The sequence below is a fragment of the Squalius cephalus genome, assembly GCF_949319135.1.
Source record: "Squalius cephalus genome assembly, chromosome: 2".
In the NCBI taxonomy this organism is placed as follows: Eukaryota; Metazoa; Chordata; class Actinopteri; order Cypriniformes; family Leuciscidae; genus Squalius; species Squalius cephalus.
The window spans coordinates 36260773-36278134 of NC_137123.1; the positions used below are offsets into that span (position 1 = coordinate 36260773).

Here is a 17362-nt window from a genome sequence, read left to right on the forward strand (position 1 = left end):
TTTTTCAAAATCTCTTTAACAAAATACATAATTGCTGTATTAGTATGCTTTGTATTTTTGGTCGGTTTGACTAAAATGTTTGATGAATTTACAGAACATACCAAGTTGTTTTATAAATTTACACAAATGACATAAATTATTTCTAAACTGAAACTCTCATGCAAGCAGACTGCCAATCTCACATTTATTTCCAACCTTTTAGGGTCCATCTGTTAACTTTTCTACCATAAATAATCAAGCTATGATTAATAAAGTGCTGCATATTCCTGAAAGTCGAGTACCCCAGAAATACTTCCATAAATCACAACACTTGAATAACTGTTTATTTAACTTAAAGAACTCAAGTTACTCTGTTAGGAATGATCCAGATACTGAAAAGGAAGGATGTATTGCTCTATTTGCTTCCTGCATGTGGATCTGGACTGTACTTCAGTCTAGCACATGGAATATATTGATTCATTAGCATCCTGTTATATAAATTCGAGCCTGGGAATTATGATATGAACAGGAAAACACTTGCTTTTGTCCTGCTCATTCAACAGGAAGTAATCTGTCTACTTGTTTATGAATGAACTGTGTGTTCCTTCCTCTATTACCCTCAAGCTTAGGGACACAGTGTCAGTAAAGAGGTGGGAATTATTTCAAAATATGTATGTTTATATAACAAGTTTGCATCACTAGGTGTTCTAGGTTTTGTAGAAAGGATATAAGAAACAAAAAAAACAATAAAACATTTTATTTTCCTTAAATAACAATATTTATCATTTGTATTATTGCATGTGACTATTTTGCAACACAAACAAAAGCAATATTTATCTAGAATATTTTAAATGATCTCTTAACAGCATGACAATAAACAGTATGTGATATTTGTACAATGGAAGACAGCTTGTTCAATTAATCCTGGCAAATATTGAAAATATATTAACCCTTTGATACATACAAACAATATATATATATATTTATATATTTATACTTAGACTCAAGATCTTCAAGAACACTGTTGAATATATATATATATATATATATATATATATATATATATATATATATATATATATATATATATATATATATATATATATAGAATATATATATATATATATATATATTGAATATATAGATTTGTTTCATAAAGAAAAATAAAACAAGTTTTAAAAGTTGGCAGAATGAAATGTACAAAACAGCATAAATTCAATATCTCTGCAAAATATTTTAAGAAATATATTAACATAATATTTATACATTTGGTTCCACTTTGTAAACTAATCTGATTAGTAAGAATTGCATATACAAAGAGTGAATTAATGCTACCCAAGAAGCAAGACCTTCCTAAGAATCAAGAAGAATGAGTACCATTACCTCAAGAAATTACATAATAAAGTAGCATTGTGTCATGTGTCACTCTTATTTAGGACTTTAAACATAACATTTTAAAAAGCATCAACACGTCTATATCAGTGCTATACATGTGTTTTTAGATAAGGGATTTATTAAGTTTTGAACAAATCACGTTTCACAAATGCAATGTGTAGTATCTTGCATTTTTTTATTTGCTTAGCCGTTTGTGTAGGAGGAGAAGTATCTTAAATGTCATGAAAATGTTAAGCTGATCACATTTTTGTATTTAGCTCACAACATTCAGGGAAAAGCAGAGAATGGCTAAAATTACTCCTGTTGTGATAATTTTTTCTGCCCCACTAATCTGTTCACTCATACTGTCTAAGTGGGTTTTGTGCTCTACATTCAGATGCGTCATGTGTTACAATCTAGTTGAATGAGACATCACTGCGATATTATCAACACAGAGCCAATATGAGCATATTAAGACAGTCACCAACTATTAAACTTTGGGTTAGGGTTAGGGTTAGTGATGCACAGAAAGGAACAGAAATGATCATCCAAATTCTGGACCCACACATGTAAAAAACTAAGAAGTGCTCATTTGAAATAAGCCTTTGTCTGGAAAAACTATCAATTCTGTTAATAATATTTTTTAAGTGATTAACTTCCATTTTACTCTTTCTGTTTTAGCCGAAGGTGGTGTCTTATGGCATTTTCTGTGGTCAAAATTCCTGTGCATGGATACCATCTAGTAGTGCATGCCATTTCTACGCAAATGGGAAATAGTCACTGTTACCATATATTATATTACTGTTAAATGCAATTCTTGAGGCAGAGGAACATGGAATGGCCATGTTTTATGCAACAACGTGAGAAAGTGACAATGATTCTGAGAAAACATTGGATTTAAAGGTTGACCATATATGTACTAATAATGTTTAGATATTAATTATTATTTGCAATAACCACCTCTGATTATGTGGTAAGACACTCTGAATATCAAAAGTGGACCATTATATAGCAACTTACTATGTTTTTATTTAATAAACTAAATATCTAGAAAAATAGAGTGTATACAATAAATATCACGTTTTGATATTTTCTCATTGTTTAGGTCCAGATAAGTAGTCGCAATTTTGCGGACAGAGTGTAAGGCTTTGGATTGGTCATGTGAGAACATTCAATTTGAGGAAAAAATAAGTAGGAATTCTTTATCTCTTCTAAATTACATACATCAGTACAAGTCTTTTCCTAAGAAAGGACTTGTGGAAATCTTTTAGTCATCATTTAAAATGACTAAAATACCACAATTGTAGCTATTCATGGGATGGGGCAATAAGAACCTTACAGTTGTTTATGTCAGGTAAATGAAGATTACATATTTCAGGGTAAACTATATTCCAATTATTGTTCTGAATTAAAAAAAAGAAAAGTGTTCACATCAACAACAATTAAAAGTTCAAACATACAAGTGAAGTGGCATGTATGTTTCGTGACTCTTGTTACCAACAGAGCAGCAGCTTTGTAGAAAAATGGTGCAGGAGTAGCATGTTAAAGTGGCCTCACTAGAATAATCACAACCCAGCCATCGGACGTTCAGCTTTAGGATGAGTTACAAAGGTCACAGTTCATTTACAGCAGCATAGTCCAGACCAGACCAGTCCAGTCTAGTTACTGGTTGAGCTTCCACTTTCCCTCAGTACCAGGAGGAATAACCTCTGCTTCTTGCTCAATCTGAAAGTAAGGGGGAGAAAAAAAGAGAAGATATATTTAAAGCTCCATTTGAAACAAAAATGTATAACCACAAGCAACAAAGAGAATGCAAAATTGTTGAGAAAAAATGTAGCTGCACTGTAGTAGAACCCCTGACGTCAAATTATCTTGAACGTTATCCAGCAGCCTTTTACAAATCAATTTTTATGAACTAAACCCATTAAAAAAAAATGTCCAAAACACTATTAAAACCCGAAGGTACTCACAACAAAGATCTTATTCTTTCTTCGCTTAGTACAAAATACCTTTTGACACTTGTGTTTTCTAAAATAAAACATGCGCATACACAGAAAAGAAAAAAAAAACTTCTCATATTTTATTTGGATGGCATTTTATTATTAAATGTACCTTCTTTTTATGACATTTTTAGTGACAGTTCCAGACCAGCATGAGTGATTAACCCATGATGCACAGTCATATTTAAACACAGTCATATTTAAAGATAAGCGAGGGAAAGGGTATAATGTCAGGAGGGATGGAGCTAGCAGCAGTTTTAACCATCTACTGTCCACAGATGGGCTAATCCTGATAATAATTCCCTGATAATCTCATTGGAATTATAGTCACAGACCAAAGAAATGGAGGAAATCTCAGAGTCTTTCTTTGCTAGGTCTTGGGTGATCCTGAAGTGTATGAATTACATAATCTGACAACTGACTGGTAAAATGATGGCAAAGCACTTCAAGACTTCACCTTAATTTACATGAAAGGAGATGGCAAATGGGAGATAAGATGCAGCCAGTGATAATGGCTGGAGCAAAGATGATGATTACACATGACATTTGTGTAAGATTTAATATTTGTTTCTTGAAGCAAAATAGAACATTAGCCCGTAATCCTTCAAGAATAATGTGGACTTCTCAAGAGGACTGTCCTCTTCAGGAATGTTTAATACACTTGCTTTAAGATAATGTGGAGTGAGACCATATAGTCAAGGATAGAGACGTGGAATCTGTTAAAAAAGACTATAAGACTAAATTCCCATATTGCCAGACTTGTTAAAAAGTTAATGAAATAAAGTCATAAACCACACTTGTAATTGAAAGTAACTGTGAGGTCATGATGAAACTTTGTCAATGCAGCAGGGTGGTGCACCATTCAACATTTAATTGAGAATGCTTTTTATATTCCAGTTCAATTCCTGAATTTAAACTTAATTTGAATTAAAATTGTAGTAAACAGTATAAATAATTGCAATTTGAAGTTGAATGTAAGGCATTGACAAAGCATTGTCTGTGGGTATACTCATGTGATTGCCTGAAATAACAATAGTTAAAGCTTAAAACCTCGGTTAACCTTGGTTAATTTAATCCTTGGTAATTTACACAAATTCCAATATGTTTCAGGGTCAATGAGCAGCAAGGATGCAAAGCTACAACTGCCAAAAGGCTCAGGCTTGCATGCAAGTAGATGAATTGGATGGTGACCCTCCCTTTTTTATTCAGCTGATGAGATTTAGGGTTTGCGTGATGACGGTACCAACAACCATGTCTGCAGCCTATAATGTAGTTTGTAATGCTGAAAGCTCTAGGCAGCAGTGAGTGATGCTTGGAACCGGGTAATAGTCACGCAATGCTGATTTAATGCACGCATGACATAGCATCTCCGCTAGCTTGCGCATCACTGGATAGAGATGTCACAGCACCTCCAACTGTGGAATAAGTGAGCAACTGAGTCCTCTAAGAAAGAGTCTAAGCTGTGGATTTAATAACGGGTTAAAAAAACTTCCACTGCGATGAGTTAAAATCTAGGCCTTTAATTGTCAGACACCCAAAAACAAATGAGGCTGTGCAAAATCATCCTGGAAATGCTGTGACGTCTACATGAGGACATGGTTGTTGTGAACCTGCATGAATGACTGTCTATGTCTGAGTCAATGCTCCTTTCATCCACCTCAAAACAAGCCGCTGAACAATGTCTAATCCCCCACTCTCCCCTAAGAGTAATCTCCTCTTGCTCCTGGCTAAATGTGGGTAACACTGACAGTGTTGACATGGCTATCTCAGGCGGGAACATCCCGGCCTAGTTTAGCCAGCTCTGCAGAGGTGGAGAATCTGAGAGAACTGCTTGGGTTAACAATTTTTGTTGCTTAAATCTCAGCGTGGTTAAAGTTAGAGCTCAGATTAGAGTTGCAAAGTCTAGGGAGCTGACATTAAGCACCCCCTAATAAAAAAAACAAAACAAAGAAATGTCTGGCCAAATATTCAGTTTAGACTCACACAACTAGTCAATAGATTGAAAAACCCCTCTTCACTGACAGACAGCATTTAAAGAAAGAAAGAAATCACAAAAGAAGTGAACAGAAAGAGTAGGCATTCTAGCCTTCAGTGTAATACATGCTTTATCATTCATGATAAATAAAAATTAAATACTTTCTATGGTAATTGACCGGTGTTTACGTTGTTGTGGTATGAAGATGTAAAGTTGTAATTAAGTAGTTTCTTCAAGTAGCTAAATGTGGGAGGAGAAAGTAGGCTAACAACAACATACAGTGAAATAGTAAGAAATTAAAGCTGCAAGCAGCATTTATCGGGGTTCAAGCAGTTAAGGCCTTTAAGCACAAAAGCATCAAAAGACATCAAGTTTTATTTAGCAAGCATGTAACCACTGACATCATAGATGGAAAAGACCATGTTCTAGCATGATTTACCATGATATAACACATTCTAGCATGATTTACCATAGTTTATCATGATTTATCATGGTTTACCATGATTTACCCTGTTCTAGCATAGTTTACCATGATTTACCATGTTCTAGCATGATTTACCTTGATACACCACACTCTAGTATTATTTACTATGATTTATCATGTTTCTAGGCAAGGCAAGGCAAGTTTATTTATATAGCACATTTCATACACAATGGCAATTCAAAGTGCTTTACATAGAAGAAATTAAAATTAAAAATAATACAAAGAAATAAGAATAATTAAAACAGTTTAGAAAAATAAAAAATAAAATACAGTACAGTACAGTCGGACGAACATTGGCACAGTGCTCATTCAGTAAATGCACAGCTAAACAGATGTGTTTTGAGTCTGGATTTGAATGTGACTACTGTAGGAGCACATCTGATCTCCTCTGGAAGCTGGTTCCAGCTGCGGCTGGCATAATAGCTAAAAGCGGACTCGCCATGCTTAGAGTGAACCCTTGGTATTTCTAGCTGATATGATCCTAGTGATCTGAGTGATCTGTTGGGTTTATATTCAGTGAGCATATCTGCAATATATTGAAAGAGGGCACTAGAAGACCACTTATTGGCTCACTTTCCCTTTAAACTTCATGATTTTCACCAGTTTTCTGCACTAAAGCAAAACAGTTTTTCCATGTTAACTCAATAATGCATTCTTACACACACTTTAGGATGTTATTGTGAAAAAAAAAAAAAAAAAAAAACTTTTAATGGTCTAACCATTTCACATATTTCATTGTGATCTATATTATCAGTCCAATAATAATAAATAAATAAAAAATAGCTTTAAGCATTTGTTTGTTGGCCAAAGCTGAAAGCTTATAAAAAGATTAATACTATGTCTAATACTGCTGCTCCCTCTAGTTGACAACAGTGGAATTACAGCCTCCATCTTACAGTTGAAGTGTTTGAATGAATGAATGGGAATTTAGTTTTTCACTTATATCTCGGAAACCAGAAGGCGAAAAATTCTGAAACTCAGAGCATAGATAGTGCGTGACGAGTCCTGTTGAATGAGACCATCGCAGTGTTTTTGGGCGATTGGGCCCGGGAGTTATGACCGTTCAAAGGCATATATTTTTGGGCTTTCATCTCTGGAATGCCCTGGGCAAATTACACCACATTTGAATCGAAGCTAGCCAAGGACGGGCCCTTTCCAACGAGCTCTCACACAAGGTTCGGGGTGGTCTGGGTCGGGAGTTACGGCCGTTCAAAGTCGGGGGTCCCGCGGACCAGCGATCCGCGGGGGGGAGGGGGCCAAACGTTTCGATCATGAGCCCGGAGAGGTCCTTACCATCAAAATTTGAGCGCGCAGCGACTTTCCGTTTTCGAGTTATGAGTGAATTTGTACTGGGGGGGGCGTGGCCTAAATGGCGGCCTCCATTTTTACTTTCGTTTCAGGATTCCATTTCTTAATTTGACACGATTGTCAATAGTAATACTTCAATAGATGAGTTTTGACAAAATGTGATTGTAAATGTTAAAATAATGATTTTATAAAGTCTAAATATGAATTATATTACAATATTAGGGAGTAGTATGATAAAATGACAGCAGGGGGCAGTACAATACCACTTATTGACTTAATATGCCATGTTATATCATTTTTACCTTTTTAACTGTTATAGAGGCAAATTTTGTCTGATCTGTCTGAAATTTTTCATGCTTCTTAAAAGTCACATGTTCTGACTTGTTAAAGAGATATAGGCTTTTGGAGACACTTGGTCAAGGCTACATATTGAAGTGACACTATAGCCATCCAAATAAAGAAGTTATACTTTTTCTGATAATTATTGATCTAGAGAGTCCAGAGAATTGCACTGCACTGGTTTTGAACATTATTATATGAACATTATATGGTTATAGATGGAAAAGACCATTTACAGCCAATACAGGCAATTTACCATATAATATATGGTTTTAAAGCGTTTTAACAGTTATAGCGCCACCTATTGTCTGATCTCCATGAAATGTTGCATGCTTGTTAAGGATGTTATGTCACATATGCTCACCAATTTTTGTGAAGTTCTGAGTTTTTATTTAGGATTTATAGACTTTTTAGTGTATTTTGCCACGCCCATTTTATAAATGACCCTATTACAGCCATCCAAATGCAAAAGTTCAACTTTTTTTTGATAATTATTGATCTAGAGAGTCCAGAGAATTGTCCTAGACTGGACTGGTTCCGATTGGGCGAAAAACCTAGGACTAGTTCGCAAAAGTTGTTTTTTTAACATATTCATGAATAATTAATGAACGGTTTGATTGACAGCAAAGGTTCCTGAGGCAAAGTTGTTCAGCATGAGCAGATCTATCAAATGATATGCATTTTGTGACGATAAGTGTAACACCACGTGATTACAGAGCCATAAAACTCGTTAGCGCCAACTAGTGGCCGATTTCTTTCAAAATTCTTACAGACCTCTAGGGCCATGAGTCGAACATGCCCATCGAGTTTCGTTCCGATCGGCCTCCGTTAACCTTGTCTAATAGGTGCTCGACTTCATTGGCCAATGGCGGCCATGTTTTTTGAGATACGTCAATGTCCTCATAGACATACATGGCACCTTGGACCAAGACACTGCATACCAATTTTCAAGTCAATCGGTCTAACGGTCAGGTGGTTATAGCCCTTTTCATGTTTTTTTCATGTTATAGCGCCACCTAGTGCTCAATCGTCACGATAATTTTACTGTGACCCCAGATTGAACTCATACACATGTGTACCGAGTTTGGTGAAAATATCTCATTTCGTTCACGAGTTATAACCATTTTAGTAATCTGGCTCCGCCTACTTCGAACGTTTTGGCGCCCCTTAGCGACCGTGAATCAAAATTTCAACTTTTTTTCGATAATTATTGATATTCAGACTCCAGAGAACATTTCTGCACTGGTTTGGTTCCGATTGGCCAAAAAACCCCTCTAATAGTTCACAAAAGTAGGTTTTGGACAAAATTCAAAATGGCGGAAAAATTTGCATACCGGAAATGAAATTGGAGATATACATTTTGTCCGTCTTGAGCCAAGGATTACAGTGATATAAGACACTTGAGTCTGCGACAAAGGGTTAAGGAGATTTAAGCAAAAACATGAATTTTTTTTGTTTTTTTGCGCTATAGCGCCACCTATGGGCCAATCGGGGTCATACTCTCTGAACCTCTCCTCGATTTTTGTACTACCTTCTGGCCAAGTTTCAAGTCTCTAGCACTTACGGTTTGGGCTGCACGATGCGTTTTACGGCAGAAGAATAATAATAATAATTAAAGCTGCAAGCAGCATTTATCGGGGTTCAAGCTATTAAGGCGTTTAAGGTTTTTAAGCACAAAAGCATCAAAAGTTATTAAGTTTTATTTATTAATCAGATGATTCAGAATTTATACCGAAACCTAAGACTACACACACACATTATGTTGTAGATACAGACATTTGAACTATATGATGTGATCAAACTGTCAATACTAATACTTTAACAGATGGATTTTGACTAAATGTAATTGTAAATGTTAAAATAGTGATTTTATAAAGTCTAAATATAAATTATAGAACAATATGACAAAATTACTATTTTAAACAGCAGGGGGCAGTAAAATACCACTTATTGGCTTAATATGCCATTATATTCATATCATTTTCACCTTTTTAACTGTTATAGAGGCAAATTTTGTCCGATCTGTCTGAAAATGTTCATGCATGTTCAGAGTGATATTTCACATGTTCTGACTTGTTTTTAAGAAGGTCTGAGCATTGATTAAAGAGAAATAGGCTTTCGGCGACACTTGGTAAAGGCCACATTTTGAAGTGAACCTATTATAGCTAACCAAATGAAGTAGTTCAACTTTTTCTGACAATTATTGATCTAGTGAGTACAGAGAATTGTATTGCACTAGTTTTGAACATTATGATATGAAAATTATATGATCAGAGATGGAAAAGACCATTTACAGCCAATACAGGCAGTTTACCATAGGAAACATATGGTTTTAAAGCCTTTTAACTGTTATAGCGCCACATTTGGTCCGATCTCCATAAAATTTTGCATGCTTGTTAATGATGATATGTCACATATGCTCACCAATTTTTGTGAAGTTCTGAGTTTTCATTTAGGATTTATAGGCTTCTTAGTGCATTTTGCCACACCCATTTTATAAATGACCCTATTACAGCCATCCAAATGCAAAAGTTCAACTTTTTTTTGATAATTATTGATCTAGAGAGTCCAGAGAATTGTCCTACACTGTTCTGGTTCCGATCGGGCGAAAAACCTAGGACTAGTTCGCAAAAGTAGGTTTTGAACATATTCTTGAATATTTAATGAACGGTTTGATTGACAGCATTGGTTCTTGAGGCAAAGTTGTTCAGCATGAGCAGATCTATCAAATGATATGCATTTTGTGACGATAAGTGTAACACCACGTGATTACAGAGCCGTAAAACTCGTTAGCGCCAACTAGTGGCCGATTTCTTTCAAAACTCTTACAGACCTCTAGGGCCATGAGTTGAACATGCCCATCGAGTTTTGTTCCGATCGGCCTCCATTAACCTTGTCTAATAGGTGCTCAAATTTCATTGGTCGATGGCGGCCATGTTTTTTGAGATACGCCAATGTCCTCATAGACATACATGGCACCTTGGACCAAGACACTGCATACCAATTTTCAAGTCAATCGGACTAACGGTCAGGTAGTTATAGCCCTTTTCATGTTTTTTTCCTGTTATAGCGCCACCTAGTGTTCAATCGTCGTGATGTCTTTACTGTGACCCCAGACTGAACTCATACACATGTGTACCAAGTTTGGTAAAGATATCTCATTTACTTCTCGAGTTATAGCCATTTTAGTAAAATAGGCTCCTCCCACAAAATAAATTTATCAACCCCTAGTGACCAGGAATCGAAATTTCAACTTTTTTTCGATAATTATTGATATTCAGACTCCAGAGAACATTTCTGCACTGGTTTGGTTCCAATCGGACACAAAACCAGGGACTAGTTCGCAAAAGTAGGTTTTTGACATAATTCAAAATGGCGGAAAATTTGCATACCGTAAATGAAATCGGAGATATACGTTTTGACCTTCAGGCGTCCAGCTTTCCAATGATATAAGACACTTGAGTCTACAACATACGGTCTAGGAGTTATGAGCAGTTTCGCGCTTTTGGTCGCTATAGCGCCACCTATGGGCCAATCGGGGTCATACTTTGATAGGTTCTCCCCAAATTGAGGACTACCATATGGCCAAGTTTCAAGGTTCCTGATCTTACGGTTTGGCCTGCACGATGCGTTTTAGCGGAAAATAATAATAATAATAATAATTAAAGCTGCAAGCAGCATTTATCGGGGTTCAAGCATTTAGGGTCTTTAAGCACATAAGGCAGTTTAGTGAGTTGTCTGAGTTTTCGTTTAGGATTTACAGGCTTTTGAGTGTTTTTTGCCATACACATTTTCTAAATGATCCTATTATGGCTACCCAATGGGTAAAGGATGTTGTAATGGAAATATAACATTAGTTGGAACTGCCCCCTTCTTCAGTATCAAACGATGAGCGAAACCTGCTTGATATTGTCCCAGGTTAGAAAAACTGTCAGTGGTGAAATGGGCAGAGCAAACTAACAGCTTTGAATTAAAATGGTAAGGTATCCTGTTGTAAAAATCAACCATGCCTGTTGGCAGTTCTCTTTTGTGGGAAGGGAATGAAAAGTTCTGAAATCCGCAGCACAGCCTCGAACATAACATTTATATCCATGATCTGACATTTTCACTATTGTCCTTGCTTGCTTCTTCACAATACCTGCAGAACTTCTGATGATTCGGCTGTGCAGGTCCACGTTAACACTGCCTGGCCTAGAACATGGGCTGGTATATGCAAATTGGGGGGGTATACATATGAATGATCCCGACTCCAACGTCACAGTTGGTGTTATGCTGTAATTCACTCATTTTTCAGCGGTCTTTTGCAAACAGAAGATTTACACATGAAGGAGGAAACAATGGTGTTTGAGGCTCACAGTATGTCAGTTCCATGTCCAGAACTCTTACCATTCAACTATGCCAAGATAAATACAGTTTTCAATTGTATGGCACCTTTAAAATAGTTGATTAGTAATAAAATGCTTACTTGTAGTCTGAAATGGCTTTAACAAAAGAAGAAAAATATTCTTAGATGTCTGTTCATTCTAATCATGTACAGATAAAGTAGCACAGTAAGATTACATTTATTTGAATGCATTAGTGGGTGTGTGATTGCGCTGTGTGTGCAGCTTATCAATATTAAAAGTGAAGGTGTAGTTGATATCTTTGTTGATAATATCTGTAGTAATCAGAAAAAAACAATTAAGAAATAAAGAATTAAAATTACAAATAATATTCTGTTAAGATATGAGTTACAATAACATGATTTGCAATAGTAATAATATCAATACTATATGCACAATACACAAAGATTAGACTATCAGGTCTGTGTCTTTCAAAACATTAGTATTGCAGCCAATGTGAGTCTGTGGGATTTATAAACAGACAAAATATGATTTGAAATGTTATTTTAATGATTTTATAAAGTTTAAACAATATTTCAAATGGAAACTAACTGGAAAATAATATTTTAGTAAGCAGAATGAAGCAATGAGTGGTCTTCTGGTGGTTAAATGTAAATGAAAACAATAATACTTAAACAATAATACTTAATACACTAACCATGCTTCAACACACACGCAAACACATTTGGTTGTAGATGTAGATATTTTAAATAAAAGATAGGTAACAAAATGATAATTGCAAATCTCCTCTGTATAACACCATTTTCAGATTTCAAATTAATCACTGAGAGGCAGAATTGTTCAAACTGAGAGCTCAGTACAAATGAAGTGATAAACTGACAAAACATGATTGTGCTATAATAGGTGATTTTCATGCAAGCAATTTTATATAGTATAAAAATGTATGCAAATTGCACAGGTAAAAATATTTTTATAAGTAGAATGTCCTGCAGAGGGCAGTAGAAGACCACTAATTGACTCACTCTCATTTGAAATACTTTTTTATCCACCAGTAAAACAAAGGAGTTTCTCCATGTTCTTTCCATTAAGCATGCTTACACACACAGACACACACAGACACACACACACACACACACACACACACAAGACAAATATGTTTTCAATGTTTTTGGGATGTTATTGTGAAAATATCTTTTAATGGTCTAACCATTTCACATATTTCTTTGTGATCTGTATTATCAGTCCATAATAATAATAATAAATAGCTTTAAGCATTTGCTTGTTGGCCAAAGCTGAAAGCTGATAAAAAGATTAATACTATGTCTAATACTGCTGCTCCCTCTAGTTGACAACAGTGGAATTACAGCCTTCATCTTACAATTGAAGTGAATGAATGGGAATTAGTTTTTTCTAGTGAAAAACCAGGGACTAGTTCGCAAAAGTAGGTTTTGGACAAAATCCGACATAGCAGAAAATTTTCCCTGCCTACATCCAAATCGGAGATAGCCATTTTGTCCGCCTCGAGCCAAGGATTCCAACGATATACGACACTTGATCCTGGGACAAACGGTCTAAGAGTTATGAGCGATTTTGAACTTTTGGTTGCTGTAGCGCCACCTATGGGCCAATCGGGGTCATACTCTGATAGGTTGTCCCCAAATTGAGGCCTACCATCTGGCCAGGTTTCAAGTCTCTAGGCCTTACGGTTTGTCCTGCACGATGCGTTTTACGAATCCTTACAATTACAATAGGGTTTCAGCATTTCATGCTTGAACCCCTAATAAGAATGAAGGCTTTTTGCCAGTTATAGCGCCACCTGTGGTCCGATCTCCATGAAACTCTGCATGCTTCCTCAGCATGTTCTGACACATATGCTCATCAATTTTGGTGAAGTTCTGAGTTTTCATTTGGGATTTATAGGCTTTTTAGTGTATTTTGCCACGCCCCTTTTCTAAATGACCCTGTTACAGCCACCCAAATGGCAAAGTTCAACTTTTTTTTGATAATTATTGATCTAGAGAGTCCAGAGAATTGTCCTAGACTGGTTTGGTTCCGATCGGGCGAAAAACCAGGGACTAGTTCGCAAAAGTAGGTTTTGGACAAAATCCGACATAGCAGAAAATTTTCCCTGCCTACATCCAAATCGGAGATAGCCATTTTGTCCGCCTCGAGCCAAGGATTCCAACGATATACGACACTTGATCCTGGGACAAACGGTCTAAGAGTTATGAGCGATTTTGAACTTTTGGTTGCTGTAGCGCCACCTATGGGCCAATCGGGGTCATACTCTGATAGGTTGTCCCCAAATTGAGGCCTACCATCTGGCCAGGTTTCAAGTCTCTAGGCCTTACGGTTTGTCCTGCACGATGCGTTTTACGAATCCTTACAATTACAATAGGGTTTCAGCATTTCATGCTTGAACCCCTAATAAGAATGAAGGCTTTTTGCCAGTTATAGCGCCACCTGTGGTCCGATCTCCATGAAACTCTGCATGCTTCCTCAGCATGTTCTGACACATATGCTCATCAATTTTGGTGAAGTTCTGAGTTTTCATTTGGGATTTATAGGCTTTTTAGTGTATTTTGCCACGCCCCTTTTCTAAATGACCCTGTTACAGCCACCCAAATGGCAAAGTTCAACTTTTTTTTTGATAATTATTGATCTAGAGAGTCCAGAGAATTGTCCTAGACTGGTTTGGTTCCGATCGGGCGAAAAACCAGGGACTAGTTCGCAAAAGTAGGTTTTGGACAAAATCCGACATAGCAGAAAATTTTCCCTGCCTACATCCAAATCGGAGATAGCCATTTTGTCCGCCTCGAGCCAAGGATTCCAACGATATACGACACTTGATCCTGGGACAAACGGTCTAAGAGTTATGAGCGATTTTGAACTTTTGGTTGCTGTAGCGCCACCTATGGGCCAATCGGGGTCATACTCTGATAGGTTGTCCCCAAATTGAGGCCTACCATCTGGCCAGGTTTCAAGTCTCTAGGCCTTACGGTTTGTCCTGCACGATGCGTTTTACGAATCCTTACAATTACAATAGGGTTTCAGCATTTCATGCTTGAACCCCTAATAAGAATGAAGGCTTTTTGCCAGTTATAGCGCCACCTGTGGTCCGATCTCCATGAAACTCTGCATGCTTCCTCAGCATGTTCTGACACATATGCTCATCAATTTTGGTGAAGTTCTGAGTTTTCATTTGGGATTTATAGGCTTTTTAGTGTATTTTGCCACGCCCCTTTTCTAAATGACCCTGTTACAGCCACCCAAATGGCAAAGTTCAACTTTTTTTTGATAATTATTGATCTAGAGAGTCCAGAGAATTGTCCTAGACTGGTTTGGTTCCGATCGGGCGAAAAACCAGGGACTAGTTCGCAAAAGTAGGTTTTGGACAAAATCCGACATAGCAGAAAATTTTCCCTGCCTACATCCAAATCGGAGATAGCCATTTTGTCCGCCTCGAGCCAAGGATTCCAACGATATACGACACTTGATCCTGGGACAAACGGTCTAAGAGTTATGAGCGATTTTGAACTTTTGGTTGCTGTAGCGCCACCTATGGGCCAATCGGGGTCATACTCTGATAGGTTGTCCCCAAATTGAGGCCTACCATCTGGCCAGGTTTCAAGTCTCTAGGCCTTACGGTTTGTCCTGCACGATGCGTTTTACGAATCCTTACAATTACAATAGGGTTTCAGCATTTCATGCTTGAACCCCTAATAAGAATGAAGGCTTTTTGCCAGTTATAGCGCCACCTGTGGTCCGATCTCCATGAAACTCTGCATGCTTCCTCAGCATGTTCTGACACATATGCTCATCAATTTTGGTGAAGTTCTGAGTTTTCATTTGGGATTTATAGGCTTTTTAGTGTATTTTGCCACGCCCCTTTTCTAAATGACCCTGTTACAGCCACCCAAATGGCAAAGTTCAACTTTTTTTTGATAATTATTGATCTAGAGAGTCCAGAGAATTGTCCTAGACTGGTTTGGTTCCGATCGGGCGAAAAACCAGGGACTAGTTCGCAAAAGTAGGTTTTGGACAAAATCCGACATAGCAGAAAATTTTCCCTGCCTACATCCAAATCGGAGATAGCCATTTTGTCCGCCTCGAGCCAAGGATTCCAACGATATACGACACTTGATCCTGGGACAAACGGTCTAAGAGTTATGAGCGATTTTGAACTTTTGGTTGCTGTAGCGCCACCTATGGGCCAATCGGGGTCATACTCTGATAGGTTGTCCCCAAATTGAGGCCTAGCATCTGGCCAGGTTTCAAGTCTCTAGGCCTTACGGTTTGTCCTGCACGATGCGTTTTACGAATCCTTACAATTACAATAGGGTTTCAGCATTTCATGCTTGAACCCCTAATAATTAAAGCTGCAAGCAGCATTTATCGGGGTTCAAGCAGATAAGGCCTTTAAGGCATTTAAGCACAAAAGTATCAAAAGTTATTAAGATTTATTTAATAAGCATGTAACCACTGACATAATAGATGGAAAAGACCATTTACAGCCAATACAGGCAATTTACCATGGGATATATATGGTTTTAAAGCTTTTTAACAGTTATAGCGCCAGCTATGGTCCGATCTCCATAAAATTGTTTACTGTGACCTCAAATTGAACCCATACACATGTGTACTGAGTTTGGTGAAGATATCTCATTTACTTCTTGAGTTATAGCCATTTTAGTAAAATAGGCTCCTCCCACAACAATTTAGCACATTCTAGTATTATTTACTATGATTCTAGCATGATTTGCCATATTCTAGCATAATTTACCATGATATACTACATTCTAGTATGATTTACCATTGTTTACTGTGATTCTAGCATGGATTACCATAGTTTATCATGATTTATCATAGTTTACAATGATTTATCATAGTTTACCATGATTTACCCTGTTCTAGCATAGTTTACCATGATTTACCATGTTATAGCATGATTTACCATGATATACCACATTCTAACATGATTTACCATAGTTTATTATGATTTATCATGGCTTACCATGATTTACCCTGTTCTAGCATAGTTTACCATGATTTACCATGTTCTAGCATGATGTACCATGATATACCATGTTCTAGAATGATGTACCAGGATTGTAGTATGATTTACCTTGATACACCACATTCTAGTATTATTTATTATGATTTCCATGTTTTTAGTGTGATTTAACCATGATTTACCACATTGCTAGCAATTATGTGAAGTATCAGTAAAAATGAAGTGATAAACTCTGACAAAATATGATTGTGCTACAATAGTAATTGTTATATAAGTGATTTTTTTGTGTTTTATTGTTATATAAGTGATTTTTAGTGTCTAATGAATGCAAAAGCATATGTGAGTAGACTTCATTAATAAGTAGAATGGCCAGCAGAGGGCAGTAGAAGACCACATATTGGCTCACTTTCACTTTAAACTTCTTGATTTTCACCATTTTTCTGTACTAAAGCAAACCAGTTTTTCCATTTTAACTCCATAATGCATGTTTACACACACACACACACACACACACACACACACACACACACACACACACACAAAGAC

At 36.7% G+C, this 17362-nt stretch overlaps 1 protein-coding gene across 2 annotated transcripts in view; it reads right to left on the reverse strand.

Annotated features, from left to right (window-relative positions):
• Positions 1-1168: 1168 nt before the first annotated feature.
• Positions 1169-17362, reverse strand: part of irs2a (insulin receptor substrate 2a) — a 140875-nt gene continuing 124681 nt past the window's right edge. For both annotated transcript variants that reach the window (XM_079852089.1, XM_079852090.1), the window contains one exon: positions 1169-3078. In XM_079852089.1, coding sequence (XP_079708215.1) covers positions 3074-3078 — 5 coding nt within the window. In that variant the 3' untranslated portion in view covers positions 1169-3073. The remainder of the gene's footprint in view (positions 3079-17362) is intronic.